The following is an 18069-nucleotide window of genomic DNA, read 5'->3' as shown; positions in this document are numbered from 1 at the left end:
GTCATGAGGACTCAAATCCAGAGCTAGTAAAATATGTTCTTGCCGAAAATTGACCGCTCACAATGATCTTTGCTGCGGCTGATCTCTGTTCCAGCTGCGTTGTGTACGATGTAAGTTAACCCATGAAAAAACTAGATTTACAAGGTCCGTTTTCTAAAAGCGCTCTTTTTCTTTAAATAGACATATTTTGCGACGATCTTCCGGAATATGAGACGAAAGTGAACACAGTGAATTTTATACGCCCTCAGGCAGATTCCTGCTGTTCAAGATGTTTGAAGCAAAACAGCATCATGCGTAGTGCCTTAAAGAAGTGCAGCAATTTATTTCAGCCCAATTAATATATGGCGTGAAATTTTATTTTTGGTTTCATATAGTGCCATACAAATCTTGTCGACACACTGGATGTTGCACACATCGTGAGCCCTCTGATCTTCGCGTAGATTTCGCTCACGAGACACCTGCAAGAGAGCGGTAAAAGGTGAGAGTTATTATACCGAAGACCTTAACGCTACACGAGACGTAGCTTGTTAGTGAAAACATCGTCAGTGTCATACAGTGCATTTTGATTACCCATCCTCTACGTAAGAGGATGCATGGGAAACAACCGCTGAATAAAAAACATGGTCATTGCTCATATAGGACTGAGCCCTTGTTCCAATCTTAAATATTTCCCCTTGAGCATCTAAGAATCTAAGACCTTCTATACAGAACGATTGGTGAAAGGCAGGACCCACCAAATCATTCCAGCCTGGATGTAGCAAAGGTTTTTCTTGCTTTTTTATGGTCACGAAACGCATCCAGTCTGACAAATATCAAGGTACTTATGTGCCTTTCAGTTCGTGTGGTATTGTATTATGTTGTCATCATATCACTCCTACACATGGGATTGTAAGTATTGCAGAGGAAGCCACTGAGGCCGCGTCTAACTGCCTTTAGTTCCGACTGCCAATATGGCGTTCTATCGTTCATGAGCCTCGCTTGCCTCGTGGAATCTTCGTTCATGTTTCCTTCTAGCGCCATGGCGCTCATTTTAGCCAAGCAGCACCAATTACTGGGCTAACTTCTTCAGCATTTGTTAAAATTCATCACCTCCCGATTGCACTTTTTAAAAGAAATAATATATTGTTACCGCAGCAACTTTTACAGACAAAAGAAGGAAACCAGTTCTTATTGGTTCCTCTGTTATTGAACTATGGCGCTGAGAAGCATACAGTATTGAATTAAATGGTGGGATTTGTGCTACTAAAGCTAAGCATCGCTTAACGTGGCCCAGAAAGGAACATGACAAACCAGGGAAACCAAGTAGGTGCAAAAATCAAGCCGTTACAAAACGCACGCCATGATGCAAAAAATCTCGTGCACAGAAGCTACAGCGAAGGCGGCAGCCTCGCTCCTGTGCCTACTTTCCCAACATGCTTTCTAACCCAGGTGGCAGATGTTGTGGTAGCACCTCTTGACCGACAAAGTGTTACTCTGGGGGGCTAGAAAAACTGCGTTCTAACCTAGCCAAAAGCTTCTCAAGTCAGGGGGTCCAAAACAGATACCACGCTGGCAGCTGTCATCCTGAAACTGCAACCTTTTTCAGAAAAGGCACTCAGAAGCATTTTAAATATATTGGCCGGAATATCGCACTTGCTGAAGCACTGAGTCGATAATTCTATATTTCTTTTTGTGCGACCAAACTTGGCAATACAGTGCTGGCGACGTAGGTGGTTCACACCACCTAATCTCCGCACTTCACTTCCCGGAAACCTAGCGAAGGCAGCAATGCCCGAATGGTGCTGTCTCATGGCAAGGTGTTGCATCGCAGAAAGCTTGCGGATGTCATTTCGGTGGTTGAAAAGCGAATTTAACCTTAATGAAGCGAAAACAAATACAACAAACGAAGTTAGGCTATGATTGAAATGCTTGAAATGAATACTGTGCTTTAACGTCTTGCTTTTATAATCGTCAAATATTGAGGTTTCGGGAATTTGCCTCTTAGCTGAGTTTCTTGTGTGTGTGTGGGCGCTGGACCTTCCAGCAAGCTGGTGACAATGCGCACCTGCCGGCGCGCTGCACAGCTTGCGACACTCGGGCGCTTCTTGATAAATCCAAAATTTTCCACATATGCGGGTGCGTAGTTTAAACAAAGAAATCTATGAAGCATATAAGGTTTTCGCCATTCTAGAAAAGAGGCTTTTCTAAGGATGTTACCCATTTTCTTGCTCAACAAAAAACGAAAGCCTTTCTCTGAGCTAGAGTGAGCTATAGTTTCAAGATAGCCTTCTTAAATTCCTTTTCCTTATTTTCTTTTTACTTACTTGTTAATTTCATACTGCCTGACGACAACTGCAAGGTTGCTTTCTTGCCCGGCAGCCTGACCTTGACATGAACTCCGATCACGTGCGCAAGCGGTTTTTGGCATGGTGGCACATCTTTTGTACCGGCTTTGACACTTAGAGATGTTTTTTTTATTTTTTTATAGGGGAGCAAAAGGACTTCTTTCCATTAAACCAGTTTTTTGGAAGCGAGCATGAGTCATATGTCCTCTTTTTAGTCGCTAAGAAATAGAGCTCTGATTTTTCTAGTCGCTGGCGAACCATTTGGGCAGTTTTTCTTCACTAGAATGGTGAAATAGGGTACGTGAAATGATGTTATAAACGCATTACCGGGATTCCCACTCCACGTCCCCTTCTAAAGAGTTTTCTTGTGCACACGGTACAAAGATTGCTGCTGTACAACAACGCTTATACTTTTTCATGAGCGGAAACGATGTTCCGGGCCTGTATTTGACACCTGGTTTGGGAGTTAAGAAACTAACGCGTTTGATCCCTACTGGACTCTGCTTTTTTCTCTCCCTCGATATCCTCCGCTGGCCTTCATGAAGCCTCCACCATTGAAAGCTGTGGGCCAGATTTGTCAAGACTAAACACACTCCCTGTGGCCTCTGGGAAAATAAAAGCCATAACATAAAAGGGTACTTCAGCAGCGTTTGCTTGGGGGCTTGTTACTAGTTGGTTCGTATTTTCAAGGCGGAATTCTTGTCCCCTTCATGTCTTGCGCTAAAAAGAATTCCGCCTTGAAAACTTAAAAGGGCTACTTGCAATGTAAGGTTCTTCTTAAAGTTCCAAACCTGGAATATCGCTCCTTCAGGAAACTAGTGCGATTGAAGTAGCCAATTGAAAACAAAGGAACAGGTGAAAAAATGAACTCATATATTCCTCAGCTTAAATGGCGCATCCGCATGACTATTATTTGCCTGCAAAAATGTTAGAATCAGTCTTCTTGCGACATTTTTGTCTTCTCTTAGTAGTCTGACTTGCTGGCTGTAATGAAGAATTCCTTCCGTGAAAAGGAATCCTGGCTTCTTCTCACTAAAGAGGCATGAAAGGGACACTGAGGAGCGCATCTAAGTCTTCTTCCCAGTAAAAATTCATTATATGGCTTTCTTTTGCTGTTTATGTCCAGCTGTAAAAGGCGCATTTTTTCTGAGTCAATTCAATTTCAAAATTTTCCCGCCCGTCGATTTAAAATTGGGACGCCAGTACCGACATGGACTCCGTGATCCAGCGCTCTTTGGCCAAAGATGCCCTTGCGCCACAAAAATCCATCATCGTCATCATCATCATCACAAATTCTCCCTTAGTGCATCTTTAAGACGCATAACAATTAACTTCGCATATCGCGAGAACAGCAGTCTGATAAAGCTTCTTTATGTAAACCATTAATACCTTAAAATTTGTTTGAAGAGCATTGTGTCTCCACATGATCTCTAACAGCAAAGCCAAACTGCGCACATCAAGCCTTTGAATAGGTGCCTTATGTAATTGATTCTGACAAAAAAAATGTACCTATATTATTCTGCCGGGTTCATTATCACATCTCCGCAAACCAGATTAAAAAAAATAAATCCATTGTTGGCTGTCAAGCTTTTTGTTTTGTTTTCTGCTACTGAGCAGTGGAGTCTACAGTGCGATATTCTGCGACGAGAACTGCTCTGCCATTCATGTCGAAGCCCGTGTCTAGCTCATTCTTGTACACTGGATGCATGCTTAGCGCGGGCCAACCATGGAAGAATCGGTTTCACAAATTCGGCCAATTTTTGCTTAAATCTCTCTTCTAATCCCCAAAACTAACTACTTCACCTGCCAGTCGCATTACTAAACAGCTTCATTCCGCGGGGTCTATATTTCAAGATTAAGAGATCAAGGTTAAAAGAAAATAAAAATCGTTCTTCCTAATTAAAATCAAGGGAATGTTGTTAAGAGTCAGCTAAAAGGGGGCTCTGAAAAGAGCTCTCAATATGTTGGGCTATGCTTGATGATAAAGGATGCCCTTTCACACATATTGATGCGGGTAGACGACGACGACAAAGAGGGATGGCACGAGTGAGAAGAGTAGAAGACGACAACGAAGTTCGGACTGTGTTCTCGCTGCCACTCGCAGCTGTTCTTGTCTATTTGTAAATATCTGTAAATATATTCTTTCCCGCAACATATTTGGTGGAGGTGCGGATTTCCCCTACGTCTACCGACGACGGAGCTCCGCAGCGGCCGCCAGTTGCCTTCACTCATCATGACCCACGACGCCGCCCAGCAAACCTCAGCCCCGGCCATGACATCACTCGTTCTTTCTCCCCCTCGTGACCCTGGGACATTTTCTGGTACCGACAACACTGACGTCGACGACTGGATCAACATGTACGAGCGAGTGAGTACCTACAACCGCTGGGATCCGACCCTTATGCTCGCAAATGTAATATTCTATCTAAAAGACACCGCCCGGGTCTGGTATGAGACACACGAAGACCATCTCACCAGCTGGGACGTGTGCAAAGAGAAACTCCGCGAATTGTTTGGACGGCCGCTCGGTCGAACGCTTGCCGCTAAGAAGGACCTCGCCTCCCGAGCTCAAACAACTACGGAGTCCTATGTGTCGTACATTCAAGATGTGCTGGCCCTCTGTCACAAAGTTGACGCCAACATGCCCGAGTCTGACAAAGTCGGCCACGTGTTGAAGGGAATCGCCGACGATGCCTTCAACTTGCTCGTATACAAGAGCTGCACTACAGTCGACGGAATTATTAAGGAATGTCGACGCTTCGAGGAAGCCAAAAGCAGGCGTATCAGCCAGCCGTACACACGCCTCCCCAACACGGCTGCGACTTCTTCATGTGAAGACCTGCGACACCGGGCAACTCTAGCGCCCCCAGAAAATGTGACCCGCATCATCCGACGTGAGCTCGAAGCTATGTCCCCTGCCCCCCTGCATCTACATGATGGCGACACCCGCTTACCTACCATCTCTCTGGTACAAGCTGTCGTCCGCCAAGAGCTTGCCAACCTTGGTTTCCCGCCCGTCAGTCCTGTACGGTCTTCACCACCACCCGAAATCACTGCGATTGCTCCTGGACTACCTTCGTACTTCACTCCACGTCGCCGAAACCCTAACGACTGGCGGACAACCGACGACAGGCCCATTTGTTTCCATTGCCACCGCATTGGCCACATCTCCCGCCACTGTCGAAATTATTGGTCCCGTCGCAGCACATACCGTCCTCTCAGCTCCCACCGCGACGACGAACAGCCCAGCCACTACACGCTCCCTCCAGCTCAGCACAGTGCTCCAGTCGACGGCCAGATTCCCCGCTCCAGCCGCTCCCCGTCCCCCCTGCGTCGCCAGTCTCGTTCGCCCCAACGCCGTCGCTCCTCTCCTGGCCCCTACGGACGCTCGCAAGCGGCAAACTAGACGCTGCAGTGTCTGGAGGTGATGCTGCAGTACAGCCCCAGTCCCGAAATCCTCGATTAGCCATTCGCGCACACCATAATTTGCTCGCCATTCATGTCGATGGAGTGCCTGTGAGAGCCCTGATCGATACAGGCGCGCACGTATCCGTCATGAGTTCAGCCCTACGACTCCGCCTCCGAAAAGTACTAACCCCTGCACCCAAAGCCGTTCTCCGCGTTGCCGACGGCGGAACTGCTCATGTTGTTGGACTATGCACAGCCCGTGTGACCATATCCGGCCGCCATACATCCATTCTGTTCTCTGTTCTGGACCAGTGCCCTCATGAAGTCATTCTTGGCCTCGACTTCCTGTCTGAGCATTCAGCCCTCATTGACTGCGCCACTAATGTTGTTCTGCTTGACCTTCCTCTTTCTGCTGAGTCGCCGTCCCCAGTTATCCACCGTCTATGTGCTGTCGACTTTGTCCGTCTACCGCCTCAAGCCGCAACTTACATTTCTTTCTCCTCTGTTCCCCCTGTACCTGATGGTCACTACGTAGTCACTCCGGAACTTGACGTCGCCCTGACGCGCAGCATTGCGCTTCCACACATTGTATTTACAATGTCGGCCAACCGAGCTTGCCTTCCGGTCCTGAACTTCGGTTCATCCATCCAACCGCTCCCGCAAGGCATCTCACTCGCCACGCTGTGCCCTGCTGCCGAATGTGTGATATCAGTGGTGGACAGCTGCTTACCTTCCACTCAGCAATGCCGGTTGCCTGCGGCCCCATCATCAGCGAACCCAACGGATGACTACGCAGACATGATCGCTTCTGACCTACCGCCGATGCAGGCTCGCGATCTTAGGTGTCTCTTATCATCTTTCCGCGACATCTTCGACTTTGATAGCCGTGTTTTGGCTCGGACCTCTGTGGTGACGCATCACATAAACACCGGTGATTCCGCTCCTCTCCGCAGACGTCCGTACCGAGTGTCCAGCGCCGAACGCACCGTCCTAAATCAAGAGGTGGACAAGATGCTCGCAAAAGACATCATCGAGCCCTCGTCAAGTCCTTGGGCTTCACCAGTCGTCCTGGTGAAAAAGAAGGATGGCAGCTGGCGCTTCTGTGTTGATTATCGGCACCTCAACCGCATCACAAAAAAAGACGTATATCCACTCCCAAGGATCGATGATGCCTTAGATTGCCTCCACGGCGCCAAATATTTCTCTTCAATTGATCTTCGATCGGGGTACTGGCAAATTGCCGTTGATGAAAAAGACCGCGAGAAGACCGCCTTCGTGACGCCTGATGGCTTATACCAGTTTCAAGTCATGCCGTTCGGCCTCTGTAACGCCCCGGCTACCTTCGAACGAATGATGGACTCCCTTCTTCGTGGCTTTAAATGGTCCACCTGCCTCTGTTACCTAGACGATGTTGTGGTTTTCTCGCCTACTTTTGCCACGCACCTCGAGCGCCTCTCCAATATTCTGACAGTGTTTCGTAACGCCGGACTTCAGCTGAACTCATCGAAATGCAAGTTCGGTCGTCGCCAACTCACTATTCTCGGACACCTCGTTGACGCTTCTGGTGTACGCCCAGATCCCATCAAAATTCAAGCTGTGAAGGACTTTCCTCTTCCAAGGTCGTCGAAAGATGTGCGCAGCTTTGTCGGCTTGTGCTCATATTTTCGCCGTTTTATCAAAGATTTCGCCGGCATCGCTCGTCCCCTCACCGATCTTCTGAAGAACGACACGCCCTTTACCTGGGGCCCTGCTCAAGAGAACTCATTTTCATCTCTCGTCCATTTGCTGACCACTCCGCCCATCTTAGCACATTTTGACCCGTCGTCTCCCACTGAGGTTCGCACCGACGCCTCCGGATATGGCATCGGCGCCGTCCTAGCCCAACGTCAACAGGGTCAAGATCGAGTCATCGCTTATGCCAGCCGCCTACTTTCAGCCGCAGAGCAAAATTACACCATTACACCATTAGCGAGTGTATTGCCCTTGTCTGGGCAGTAGCTAAATTCAGACCCTACCTGTTCGGCCGTTCATTCGCTGTTGTCACTGATCCCCACGCTCTCTGTTGGTTGTCTTCACTAAAAGATCCCACCGGTCGCCTTGGTCGCTGGGCATTGCGCCTCCAAGAATACTCATACTCCGTCGTGTACAAGTAAGGGCGCCATCACCAGGACGCTGACTGCTTATCCCGATACCCTGTGGAACCACCTGACCTAGAGGACGCTGAGACCCTGCCCTGCCTCTTAGCTATCTCCGATCTTGCTGATATTGCCAACGAACAGCGTCACGACTCATCTTTACGACCTATCTTTGATGGCATCCGTTCTGCAAACCGATCTCCGTCTCTGAACCTTTATGTGCTCCAGAACGGCATTTTGTATCGCCGAAACCTACGCTCCGATGGCCCTCCGCTCCTGCTCGTGATACCCCAACGTCTACGCTCTTCTGTCCTTGCAGAACTGCACGATCTACCGACAGCAGGTCACCTTGGCGTGTCCCGCACGTACGCTCGGGTGCGGCATCGCTTCTTTTGGCCTGGTCTCTATCGTTCCGTCAAGCGTTACGTGGCCGCTTGCGACCTGTGTCAACGTCGGAACAGGCCCTCCACTCTGCCTGCCGGTCTTCTGCAACCCATCGACATACCTCCGGAACCTTTTCACCGTGTTGGCCTCGACCTTCTTGGCCCTTTTCCGACGTCCCTCTCCGGCAACAAGTGGATCGCTGTCGCAACTGATTATACGACTCGGTACGCCATCACACGTGCTTTGCCGTTCAGCTGCGCTACCGATGTTGCCGATTTTCTTCTGCAAGACGTCATCCTTCACCACGGCGCCCCTCGTCAACTGCTTACCGACCGCGGTCGTTATTTTCTATCCAGAGTAGTTCACGACATTCTTCGTTCGTGTGACACGCAGCACCAGCTCGCGACAGCTTACCACCCACAAACCAATGGGCTTACGGAAAGGTTCAACCGCACGCTCACCGACATGTTAGCCATGTACGTATCGCCAGACCACCGAGATTGGGACGCAGCCTTGCCTTATGTGACATTTGCATATAACTCTTCCCTTCATGACAGAACAGGCTATTCTCCTTTCTACCTTTTGTTTGGTAGACATCCCACCTTGCCTTTGGACACACTCATGCCGCCTTCTTCAGCCCCCACCACTGCTTACGCTCGGGACGCCATCTCCCAGGCCACGCAGGCGCGCCAAATAGCGCGTAGTAGGCTCCAAGCCTCTCAAGTTTCCCAGAAGTCAGCCTACGACCGCCGTCACCAGGCCGTCGAATATACCCCAGGATCACTCGTCCTTCTCTGGACGCCCTCTCGCAGCGTCGGTCTCTCCGAGAAGCTTCTTTCGCACTACCGTGGCCCTTACCGTGTCGTGCGCCGTGTTACCGACGTGAACTATGAAATTGCTCCCCTTGCAACCTCGCCCTCGTCATCTGGCGCCACCACCGACATCGTCCACGTCTGTCGCCTTAAACCTTACCACGACGCTCATACGTCGCCGCCCTAACGCCGAGACGGCGTTTCAGCAGCCGGGGGTCCTGATGCGGGTAGACGACGACGACAAAGAGTGATGGCACGAGTGAGAAGAGTAGAAGACGACAACGAAGTTCGGACTGTGTTCTCGCTGCCGCTCGCAGCTGTTCTTGTCTATTTGTAAATATCTGTAAATATATTCTTTCCCGCAACAATATCTTCAGGCAAGAATTTTTCAGATACATTTTTGTTTAACCTCATATATATGCAGTAAAAATTTGAATTACCCTGTCTTAGTGCCTTTCCTTCTCTTCTAGTCACTTTTCGCACGCTGAACTGTCGGCGCTCCTTCGCCGGCCCCGCCCACTCAGTCCCTCCGCCGGCTGCGTATACGCCTGCAGGAACTCCGCGAGGGGCGGAGCTTTCTGACCCGCCGGACTGGCCGCGGACAGCGAACCAAAGATAACCACCTGGCTTTTAACGTCACTTGAAGGATATGACGTCGTGTGTCAGGTTTCCAGTGCATGCCCGACAACGCTGGTCGCCGCGAAGCGCGAAAGCGGGAATTTTTAAAATGTATTGTAAATTATCCGCTCACTTTTGAGGTCTCTTACCCATTTTGCCGAAAGTAACTGAGCATTAGGTTTTTGCTTCTCAACCGTATAACGCAGCCTTTGCAGAACCCCTGAAGAGCGAAAGGTGTGAGAACATAGGGACAAGGGCTCACCTTTTTTTGGACCGATTGAGACCTAAATGGCTACCACAAGTTATTCGCTACGCGGCTAAGAAATAAAACACCGTTCTCCGGTTACTTTTGGTAAAGACGGTGTGTGGCATAATGCTCGGTGGCCTGTAATCTGCTTAATGGAAACATTTCATAGCCAACTTCTAACAACCCTTTTCACAGGCTTAATATGTATAGGCTGGTATTTGTTCCTTACCCCTCCTTTAGTATTTAGCTTTTTATAACGCTTTAAACTCCGGGAAAGCTGTCAGTTGCTGCAAAATAGTCCGACTGAGGAGCTTGCGTCGAGGTAGCCTTAGCGTAGCCGTTTTTATTTCGTAAAAAAATCTACGCTCGCGAAATTAAAAAAAAAATGTCGCGTGATAGCGTGCTCCGTGCGTGCGAATGTACCCGCGATTACAGAGCTCTCATCCGCGACTCGGTCTAAAGCGCTGCCTAAGATAGTGCTTCGAGATAGTGCTTCGCGCTGTATGTAGGCTTGTAGCTGGTTCCGAAATAGCAGCCAACGTTTGCTGACAGCGCGCCTTTCCGGCGAGCCAAGAGCCGACACTAGCGCATACCTCGCAATCAACACAAGCCAAAAATTCTGACGTGGGCATTGGAGAAGGAACAAATTTGGCAGCGGCGCATTCTGGCCTATGGATCATATTTTCATGAGGTATTTTTTTACTATTCACGAGCTGCGATATTTGGCGAAGAGAAATGGCTGCGCGGAGGCTACCTCGTCGGACCATTTTCATGGCGCCAGACTAATGTCCTATTGACACCTGGGAGTTTAAAGCCATGTTTAGAAGCTTAATTAATGTCACGCAATTATTACGTAAGCGGAGCGGGAAAATTGCTAGTCTGTACTTTAGAAAACTCTACACACATTAACTTGATTTTAGTTAAGAAGGGCGCTTTGGGCTTTTTTTACATCTTCATCCGTTTAAGCTACGAGAACCTAAATACAGGGTGTTTCACCGAAGACTTGGTACTTCATAAAAATAGGCTTTTTTGTGTTAAAAGAGCGCACACTTCGGCATCGAATTGTTAGAGATGTGTGCGTCATGATGCAGCTATGACGTGTTTGCTAGCAGACTTGTCAACTAATACTTGTTTTCTAACAGACTTGTAAACTAATCCTGAATAGCTCACTTTATAACCATTAGTGTTAGGCTCCTCGTTTAATGAAAGGTCTGTAAGCCACCTACCTGAAATCCGTATTAGTTTTTAGATTTTCGAAAATGCCATTCTCTTCGCCGCTGCGTTGCAAGGTATTTTTGTGCCGCACACCGGAGAAAGCGAAGCAGCGTGTTCAAAACGAACGCTTGCCGCGCCTACCATTGCACGTCGCAAAGCGGCGCATGTGTCACGTTCTGTCTTCGCAGCGCCCTTGTGGGAGGGGCAAGCAAACGCAAACCACGGGCAGGCCCGCCGCTTTTTCACGCGCTCTCGTGGGTGAGAGTTAACAGCTTTTATGGTCGCGCGGATGCCGGTTTCGCTCATGTGCAACCCCAAAATTTGTCCTGCTGCAGCGACAACGACAATTGTATTTTCGGTCAATTACAAACTGATATGATATTACTTATTTGGGCTTACAAGCTATTTAATAATTAAGAGCCTAACTGCAGTAATTAGAAAGCAAACCGTTTAGTATTAGTTAATCAGCCTGTTTGTTCGCACGTCTTACTTGTGCTCTGATGCACACAATCGCAGGCAATGTTTTGCCGAACTCAGAAAAACTATTTAAGCATTTTCTAATTGCGTTTTGTGGAACCCCCATCATATACACTCGTCTTCCGACTCCCGTGTGGTGGAGAACGTCGCATTCGTAAGAATATCGGAGCTCCTCTACAACAGACACAGCCATCTGTTCAGAGTTATTTTACCAACATTCAACTTTTCACTGCCTCAACTATTTATCAGTTTTTTTTCGACAGGATGGCAAACAGACAATTTCAAAACAATTTCATCACAATATGATTGCTGTCAACTCACAGGTTCTGATCGGGTAGCAGGGTTTTCGTATACAAGGCCCCTGGTGCACTACGCAACGAGTTCCAATGGGACAGATGCGATCCTGAAAGTAAAAAAAGGAAACGGCACTACTGTCATCCAGTAAGCATGACAAAACGAGATGGCTTCTTTGATTCAATCCTGCATTTTTGGCTTGCCTCCTTCGTTTCAAAGAATTGTCAAAATTCGTAAACAGGGTATATTATTATCAGGAAGAGGGTTTACATTGGTTATCGTCTTCGTGCTGTATTTGCTTCAAAGCTCGCTTAGCCCACTTCATGCCGTCACAATTCCTCTACGAATATCTAATGTTCTTCTGAATCCTGATACCCTTACCGAATCCTCGGTACCATGCAGCGCTTATAATTTACGATGTTTTTCACTTATATTTCAAAAAAAAAAAATCTGCAAAGGTCAAGCTGTGTGTTCAGAAGTTTTTCGTGACAAAAAAAAAAGGCAGCAGCAATACTAAGTACTCGACCACAGCTCATTTCCTTTTTTTTATTCTCTTTCAATTTTTTACGGTTTCCGACGTGGGCACGCTTTCTCCCTTGATTGTTTATTTTTTTTCGCAAATCGAGACGCATGCCTGTCTGTATCCGCTGTAAAGCACAGAGCCTTTGATGCCTTCTCAGTATATCATTGCCATAATTCTTGCTTTCAGGCGCTGGCCATTGAGAAAGTTAATTACCTAGGTCGGGATTTCAGAGGCACTGGAGAACTTGCTCTGTGCGTTCACGGGATCAGAAAAAAGCTTTATTGCACACGCTTTCCTTGGAGGGAACGATGGCTATCTCTTACAAAAATTTCAACGACACTTTCTAGACTTTCTGTAGATTCTGTACTAAAAATTTTCAGAAGAGGGAGGCAATATAAAGGTGTCGCGGCCGACTTTTGCGCCCCTGCGAAAGCAAAAATTCTTCTCATATTCTTTTGCACTGAAATCTGTCTCGATTGCCTATATGTTGAAAATCGTCAGTCTCAGACCGAAAGCTGGCCGTAGCACAAACCTCTTGTTGTGATAAACTTAGTGTTGTTGTAACCGTACTTCGGACCACGTGGGCCCGATCAAGCCGCTACCGTGAACATTCATCGAGGCCTGCTGTTGTAACCGTAATTCGGACCACGTGGGCCCGATCAAGCCGCTATCGTGAACATTCATCGAGGCCTGCTGTTGTAGCCGTACTTCGGACCACGTGGCCCGATCAAACAGCTACCGTGAACAATCACCAAGGTCGACAACCCCGCGACGACCATGGGAAGTGGGATGTTTGGAATGCCCCTCCGAGCCTCAGCGGATTAGTGTAGCAAGAATGTCGAGGGCCATTGTCAGCAGAAACCCCAGCGACCACAGCGGAGATGACCACTATAGCGGCGACGAAGGCAGGCGAGGCCCAGGAGCTTTTGTCCGAGCAACCACCGTGAATGCGGAGGCGACTTGGCGGCGCCGGTCACGCTGGCGGATAATTGAAGAATTCTGTGTCCCCGACTCGCGTTCTGGGAAATCGGCGGGGAGGCAAGTTCATTCCCCTGCTGGAAGACTTCGGGAGGTTCCTTTCCCGCTGGGCTGGTTGAGTCAGCATTCTCCCCCTCTCATCGACCCAGCTGCGTTAGAGTGGAAAAGCTCGCACCTGCCCAGCCGTGGGTGGTGACAAGAACGTCCCCTTCGGTCCATCGGATTGGACAGTGCTCGTCGACCATTATTCCCCAGCCAGGGATCTGGGGAAACCGGACGATATTTAACTCGGCCGTGAGTGTGGCCGAGAAGCCTGCTAGCTCCAGTCGACTACGGTTGACGAAGACGTTGCCCTTCCACTGAGAGCCATTCTCAGCCCCGCTCTATGTAAATAATGTAAATATGTGAATACAGTTTTTCCTTGACTTCCCCTACTCCCCGTCTCCGGCCCACGTTCCTTCCTCCTTCGGCATTGCGGCGGTGATCCTGGACCCGATGCCTGGTGGGACACGCTTCTAGCATCGACAAATATATCAACTGGTTGGCAGCGGCGGGATCTTCCACGCTTGGTCCTGGCTTCAGCAGTGGTGAGCGCTTGACTTTCTTTAAGAATCTGCCAGGCTTGATAACTCTGGAAATTTATCACTACCTGTAGATTGTTTTTCTGCACGTGCTCGCTTAAGCATTTCACGTAGCAGCTTATTTTATGAAAGTCCTCGTTCGGAAGTTGCCATGGATTTGAGCAAGCTAAAGAAGCCAGAGTTGATGTTGCTGTGTGAAAAGCTGGGTATTGAGGCCAGGAAGAGTCACAGAAAGCCGCAGCTGATTGAGGCTATTAAGGAATGTGGTGCTAAGGAGGAGGGTGACAAAATTTGGGAGACCTGGGAAGTCATTCAGGAGGGAATCAGGAACGCTAAGGAGGAGGCCGACAGTGTTGAAAAGGAACGCAAGGAGAAGGCCGTCAGGGTGGAAAAAGAACGCAAAGAGAAGGCCGACAGGGTTGAAAAAGAATGGCAGGAGCAATGCCGTAAGAGACGCGCTGAGCTCGAGGAACTACGTAAACGAGAGCAGCAGGAGCTCATACGTACGACTCAATTTCTCAGACGGAAAAGGGCCCGAGATCGGTTGAGGACTTTTCAGAGAGGCGAGAGCTTCAGAACGTTCCTCGCGAATTTTGAACAGGTATGTGCGGAGGAGGAACTAGATCAGGGCGAATGGTCAATGATGTTGCTGGCTATCCTCCCTTGTGATGTCGCTGCCGTATTAGCGCGACTGTCCGATGAGGATGCCCGCAACTACGACAAAGCCAAAAGTGCCCTCTTCCGATACTTCGGAATTCGTGTACAGACCGTATCTAAAAGCCGAAGTGATAGCAGCGGGCAGCGCTCCCATCAGTGCGTCAGTGACCAGCCAAAGAGCCTCGCTTGGTCAGCTACGCACAATTTAACTGCTCAGAAGAACAGTGGCAGTCGGGAAGTTGAAGCGATAATCTGCAGCACAGAGCGTCGTTGTCAGTCACCTGACAGCGACTGTGGCGCTCCAAGCCAGAGCGCAGCGTTTGCTGAAAAGCGGGATGCCGCAGAGATTGTCCTTGCAACCCAGATAGGCGTAGGCGCAGCGCAAAAAGGTAGTCCTCCAGAAAGCAGTCGCGCGCTGAACGCGACAGATGAAAGTTCTACTGTTAGCGAGGAATGCGCCTCATCGCTGCTTGGAAACAAAGATCAGTTCAGCGATAAGGGAACGACAGCCGCTCGCGACCGAACACCCGAAAACGAGTTATGCGTCAATGAAAACTGCGTGTCTTTGCCAATTGCCTGCGTCGCGATCGAGAGCCCGCTCGGGGTGCGTCTGACCGAGGCAGCCATCTCCCAAAACCTGCCTAAGCAGCATCCCTCGATTTTCCCTAATCGCTTGGATATGCTGCCCCAAGAAAAAGGCCTTTGTTTTGGAGATAACGCTGCGAAGGTCCTTACCATTTCGAAGGCTCGTGAGGTCGCGGCGCCAGCAGAGCACGTGGTTGAAAAGGGCAAACCTGAACCTGTAAGCCCGAAGCCTATAAATTCTCACAGTGGTGAGCCAGAGCCGGCTCTAGTAAAGACTGGCGATGAAACGGACGCCGGCGACTTAAACTGTGACGGCTCCGCGTTACCTAATGACGAGTCAGCACAGGACTTACTCACTTCTAGCACAGGGATAAAGAGCACCGATAGTAGTGCAAGCTGTAGTGAGTCTTCCGAAGCAGGCGCAAGTGATGAGCTGGGGCTAGGTGAGGAATTGAATACCAATCTTGTGTTGCCCCACTCAGATGGCTTTCTCGAACTCCTTCGTGTGGACAGAGAAACGTTCACCGCTGAGCAAGAGAAAGACCAGACTCTACATTACTTGAGTCACCAAAGTGACATAGGTGTGTCACGGAAGAACATACCTTTCCAGCTCCGTTCTGGCCTGCTGTACCGCCAGTATAAGGATAGGAAAGGTATCCAATACGACCAACTTACTGCCCGCGTCGCGAACGAGAGCCCGCTCGAGCTGCGTCTGACCAAGGCAGCCGTCTCCCAAAACCTGCCTATGCAGTATCCCTCGATTTTATCAAATCGCTTGGATATGCTGCCCAAAGAAAAAGGCCTTTGTTTTGGAAATAATGCTGCGCAGGTCCTTACCAGTTCGAAGGCTCCAGAATTCGCAGAGCCAGCAGAGCACGCGGGTGAAGAGGGCAAACGTGGCCCTGTAAGCCTTATAAACTCTAACGGTAGTGAGCCAGAGCAGGCTGGATCACAAACTGACAATGAGGCGAACGCCGACGACTTAACCTGTGACGGTTCCGCGATGGCTAGTGACGCGCCCCGCAAACCAACAGCGAGGGTTTCCACAGAGCGGCGGCGTATAGAGGTGGCCAAACGGGGAATGTTAATGAAGGGGAAAGTGCGCCTCATGTTGACTGCTGCACAGAAAACCGGACAACCGGTTACCCGCCCCAATTTGGCACCTCAGCGCTCAAGAGTTCGCACGCGCCGCTTGAAGGGAACACAAGCTAAGGGGACGCAACGCGCGAACCCAATCCGAGAGAGACGGATACGCTGGCACGGCATTCGCACCCGTTCGTTCCCTTCTCGCATTCTGCTTTCTGAGCGTCAGCCAAACTTCAGAACCGCGAGACTTGGACGAGGAACAGTTAAGGGTCCCAAGCTGAAATTCCTAGCCTTGTGTCCTGTTGCACCTGCTAGAGTAGCTATCGGACCGCGGCCGCGCAGGGGGCGGCTGAAAAATAGGAACCAGTAAATTCCCTGAGTCGCACCGCTGTTTGCGGGCGGGTTCGAGGAATAACCCGTTCTTGAGTTGAATGCTTGTCTCTTTTGTTCATTTAACTCTCCTGTACAGAAATGCAAGCTGAAATTCCTAGCATTATGTAATGTCTTATCTGCTAAAGCAGCTGTCGGACCACGGCCGCGCAAGGGGCGGATATGACGCATAATCTCATATTGAGTTTAATGCTTGTTTTTGTCTTTTGTTCATTACACTCTCCTATGCGAAATGAGAGTGAAATTTTGGAGCTTGGCATTGCGGGACTCAGTTTACATGCGTTGCAGTAAAGTGCGAGGTAATGGAAACGCTGATGGCCTCAGCCGAAGCTTTCCCGTGTAATGCCCTTTCATGACTCCCCAGACGTTATTCCGCTATGCAAATTTGTATTGTTCTTTTGCTTTAGCGAGAATCATTTTTGCCTGTTTGTATGTGTGTTCAGCAGCTCCACCTTCCCTTTGTGCTCTCACGGGCGGTGGCTTTCTGTGACATACACCGTGCTACGGCACCCCCCCCAAAATTTTAAAAAAATTTTTCCCTTTTGACTAATCAAGCTCTGTGTATTCTGGTTTGGTCAAACTTGGAAACTTTCGGAGGAGGACGTAAATTTCACGCGACAGCTCATTTTTTCTAAACAGACTTTGTCGACCGAAAACAGCTTGGCAGTTCTTAAAGTCGGTTTGGCGCTTTCTGCTGGTTGGGCTGTGTACCTTGCTGGTTGAGCTCGTTACAGCTGTCAACGAAGCAGGAAGAACCTTTGGGCCCAGCTGTGACCAAAAGCCGAACGGACACAACTCCAGGTCTCTGCGCGCAGCAGCGTTGGCTGCAACCACTACGAGACCTCTTCGGGCGGCGGACGTGCTGTTGTAACCGTACTTCGGACCACGTGGGCCCGATCAAGCCGCTACCGTGAACATTCATCGAGGCCTGCTGTTGTAACCGTAATTCGGACCACGTGGGCCCGATCAAGCCGCTATCGTGAACATTCATCGAGGCCTGCTGTTGTAGCCGTACTTCGGACCACGTGGCCCGATCAAACAGCTACCGTGAACAATCACCAAGGTCGACAACCCCGCGACGACCATGGGAAGTGGGATGTTTGGAATGCCCCTCCGAGCCTCAGCGGATTAGTGTAGCAAGAATGTCGAGGGCCATTGTCAGCAGAAACCCCAGCGACCACAGCGGAGATGACCACTATAGCGGCGACGAAGGCAGGCGAGGCCCAGGAGCTTTTGTCCGAGCAACCACCGTGAATGCGGAGGCGACTTGGCGGCGCCGGTCACGCTGGCGGATAATTGAAGAATTCTGTGTCCCCGACTCGCGTTCTGGGAAATCGGCGGGGAGGCAAGTTCAT

General features: G+C 49.5%; 1 protein-coding gene across 1 annotated transcript in view; it reads right to left on the bottom strand.

Annotated features, from left to right (window-relative positions):
* Nucleotides 1-293: 293 nt before the first annotated feature.
* Nucleotides 294-18069, bottom strand: part of LOC149359587 (uncharacterized) — a 38244-nt gene continuing 20468 nt past the window's right edge. Inside the window, exons 3-4 of the mRNA XM_089571749.1 lie at nt 11942-12023; nt 294-458 (exon numbers count right to left, since the gene is read on the bottom strand). Of these exons, the coding sequence (XP_089427875.1) occupies nt 448-458; nt 11942-12023 (93 nt within the window). The 3' untranslated portion in view covers nt 294-447. The remainder of the gene's footprint in view (nt 459-11941; nt 12024-18069) is intronic.

Source organism: Amblyomma mixtum, chromosome 2, assembly GCF_055824585.1.
Source record: "Amblyomma mixtum isolate Tamu chromosome 2, ASM5582458v1, whole genome shotgun sequence".
Classification (NCBI taxonomy): Eukaryota; Metazoa; Arthropoda; class Arachnida; order Ixodida; family Ixodidae; genus Amblyomma; species Amblyomma mixtum.
The sequence above is the reverse complement of the archived record's forward strand: the minus strand, read 5'-3'. Positions and strand labels throughout refer to the sequence as shown.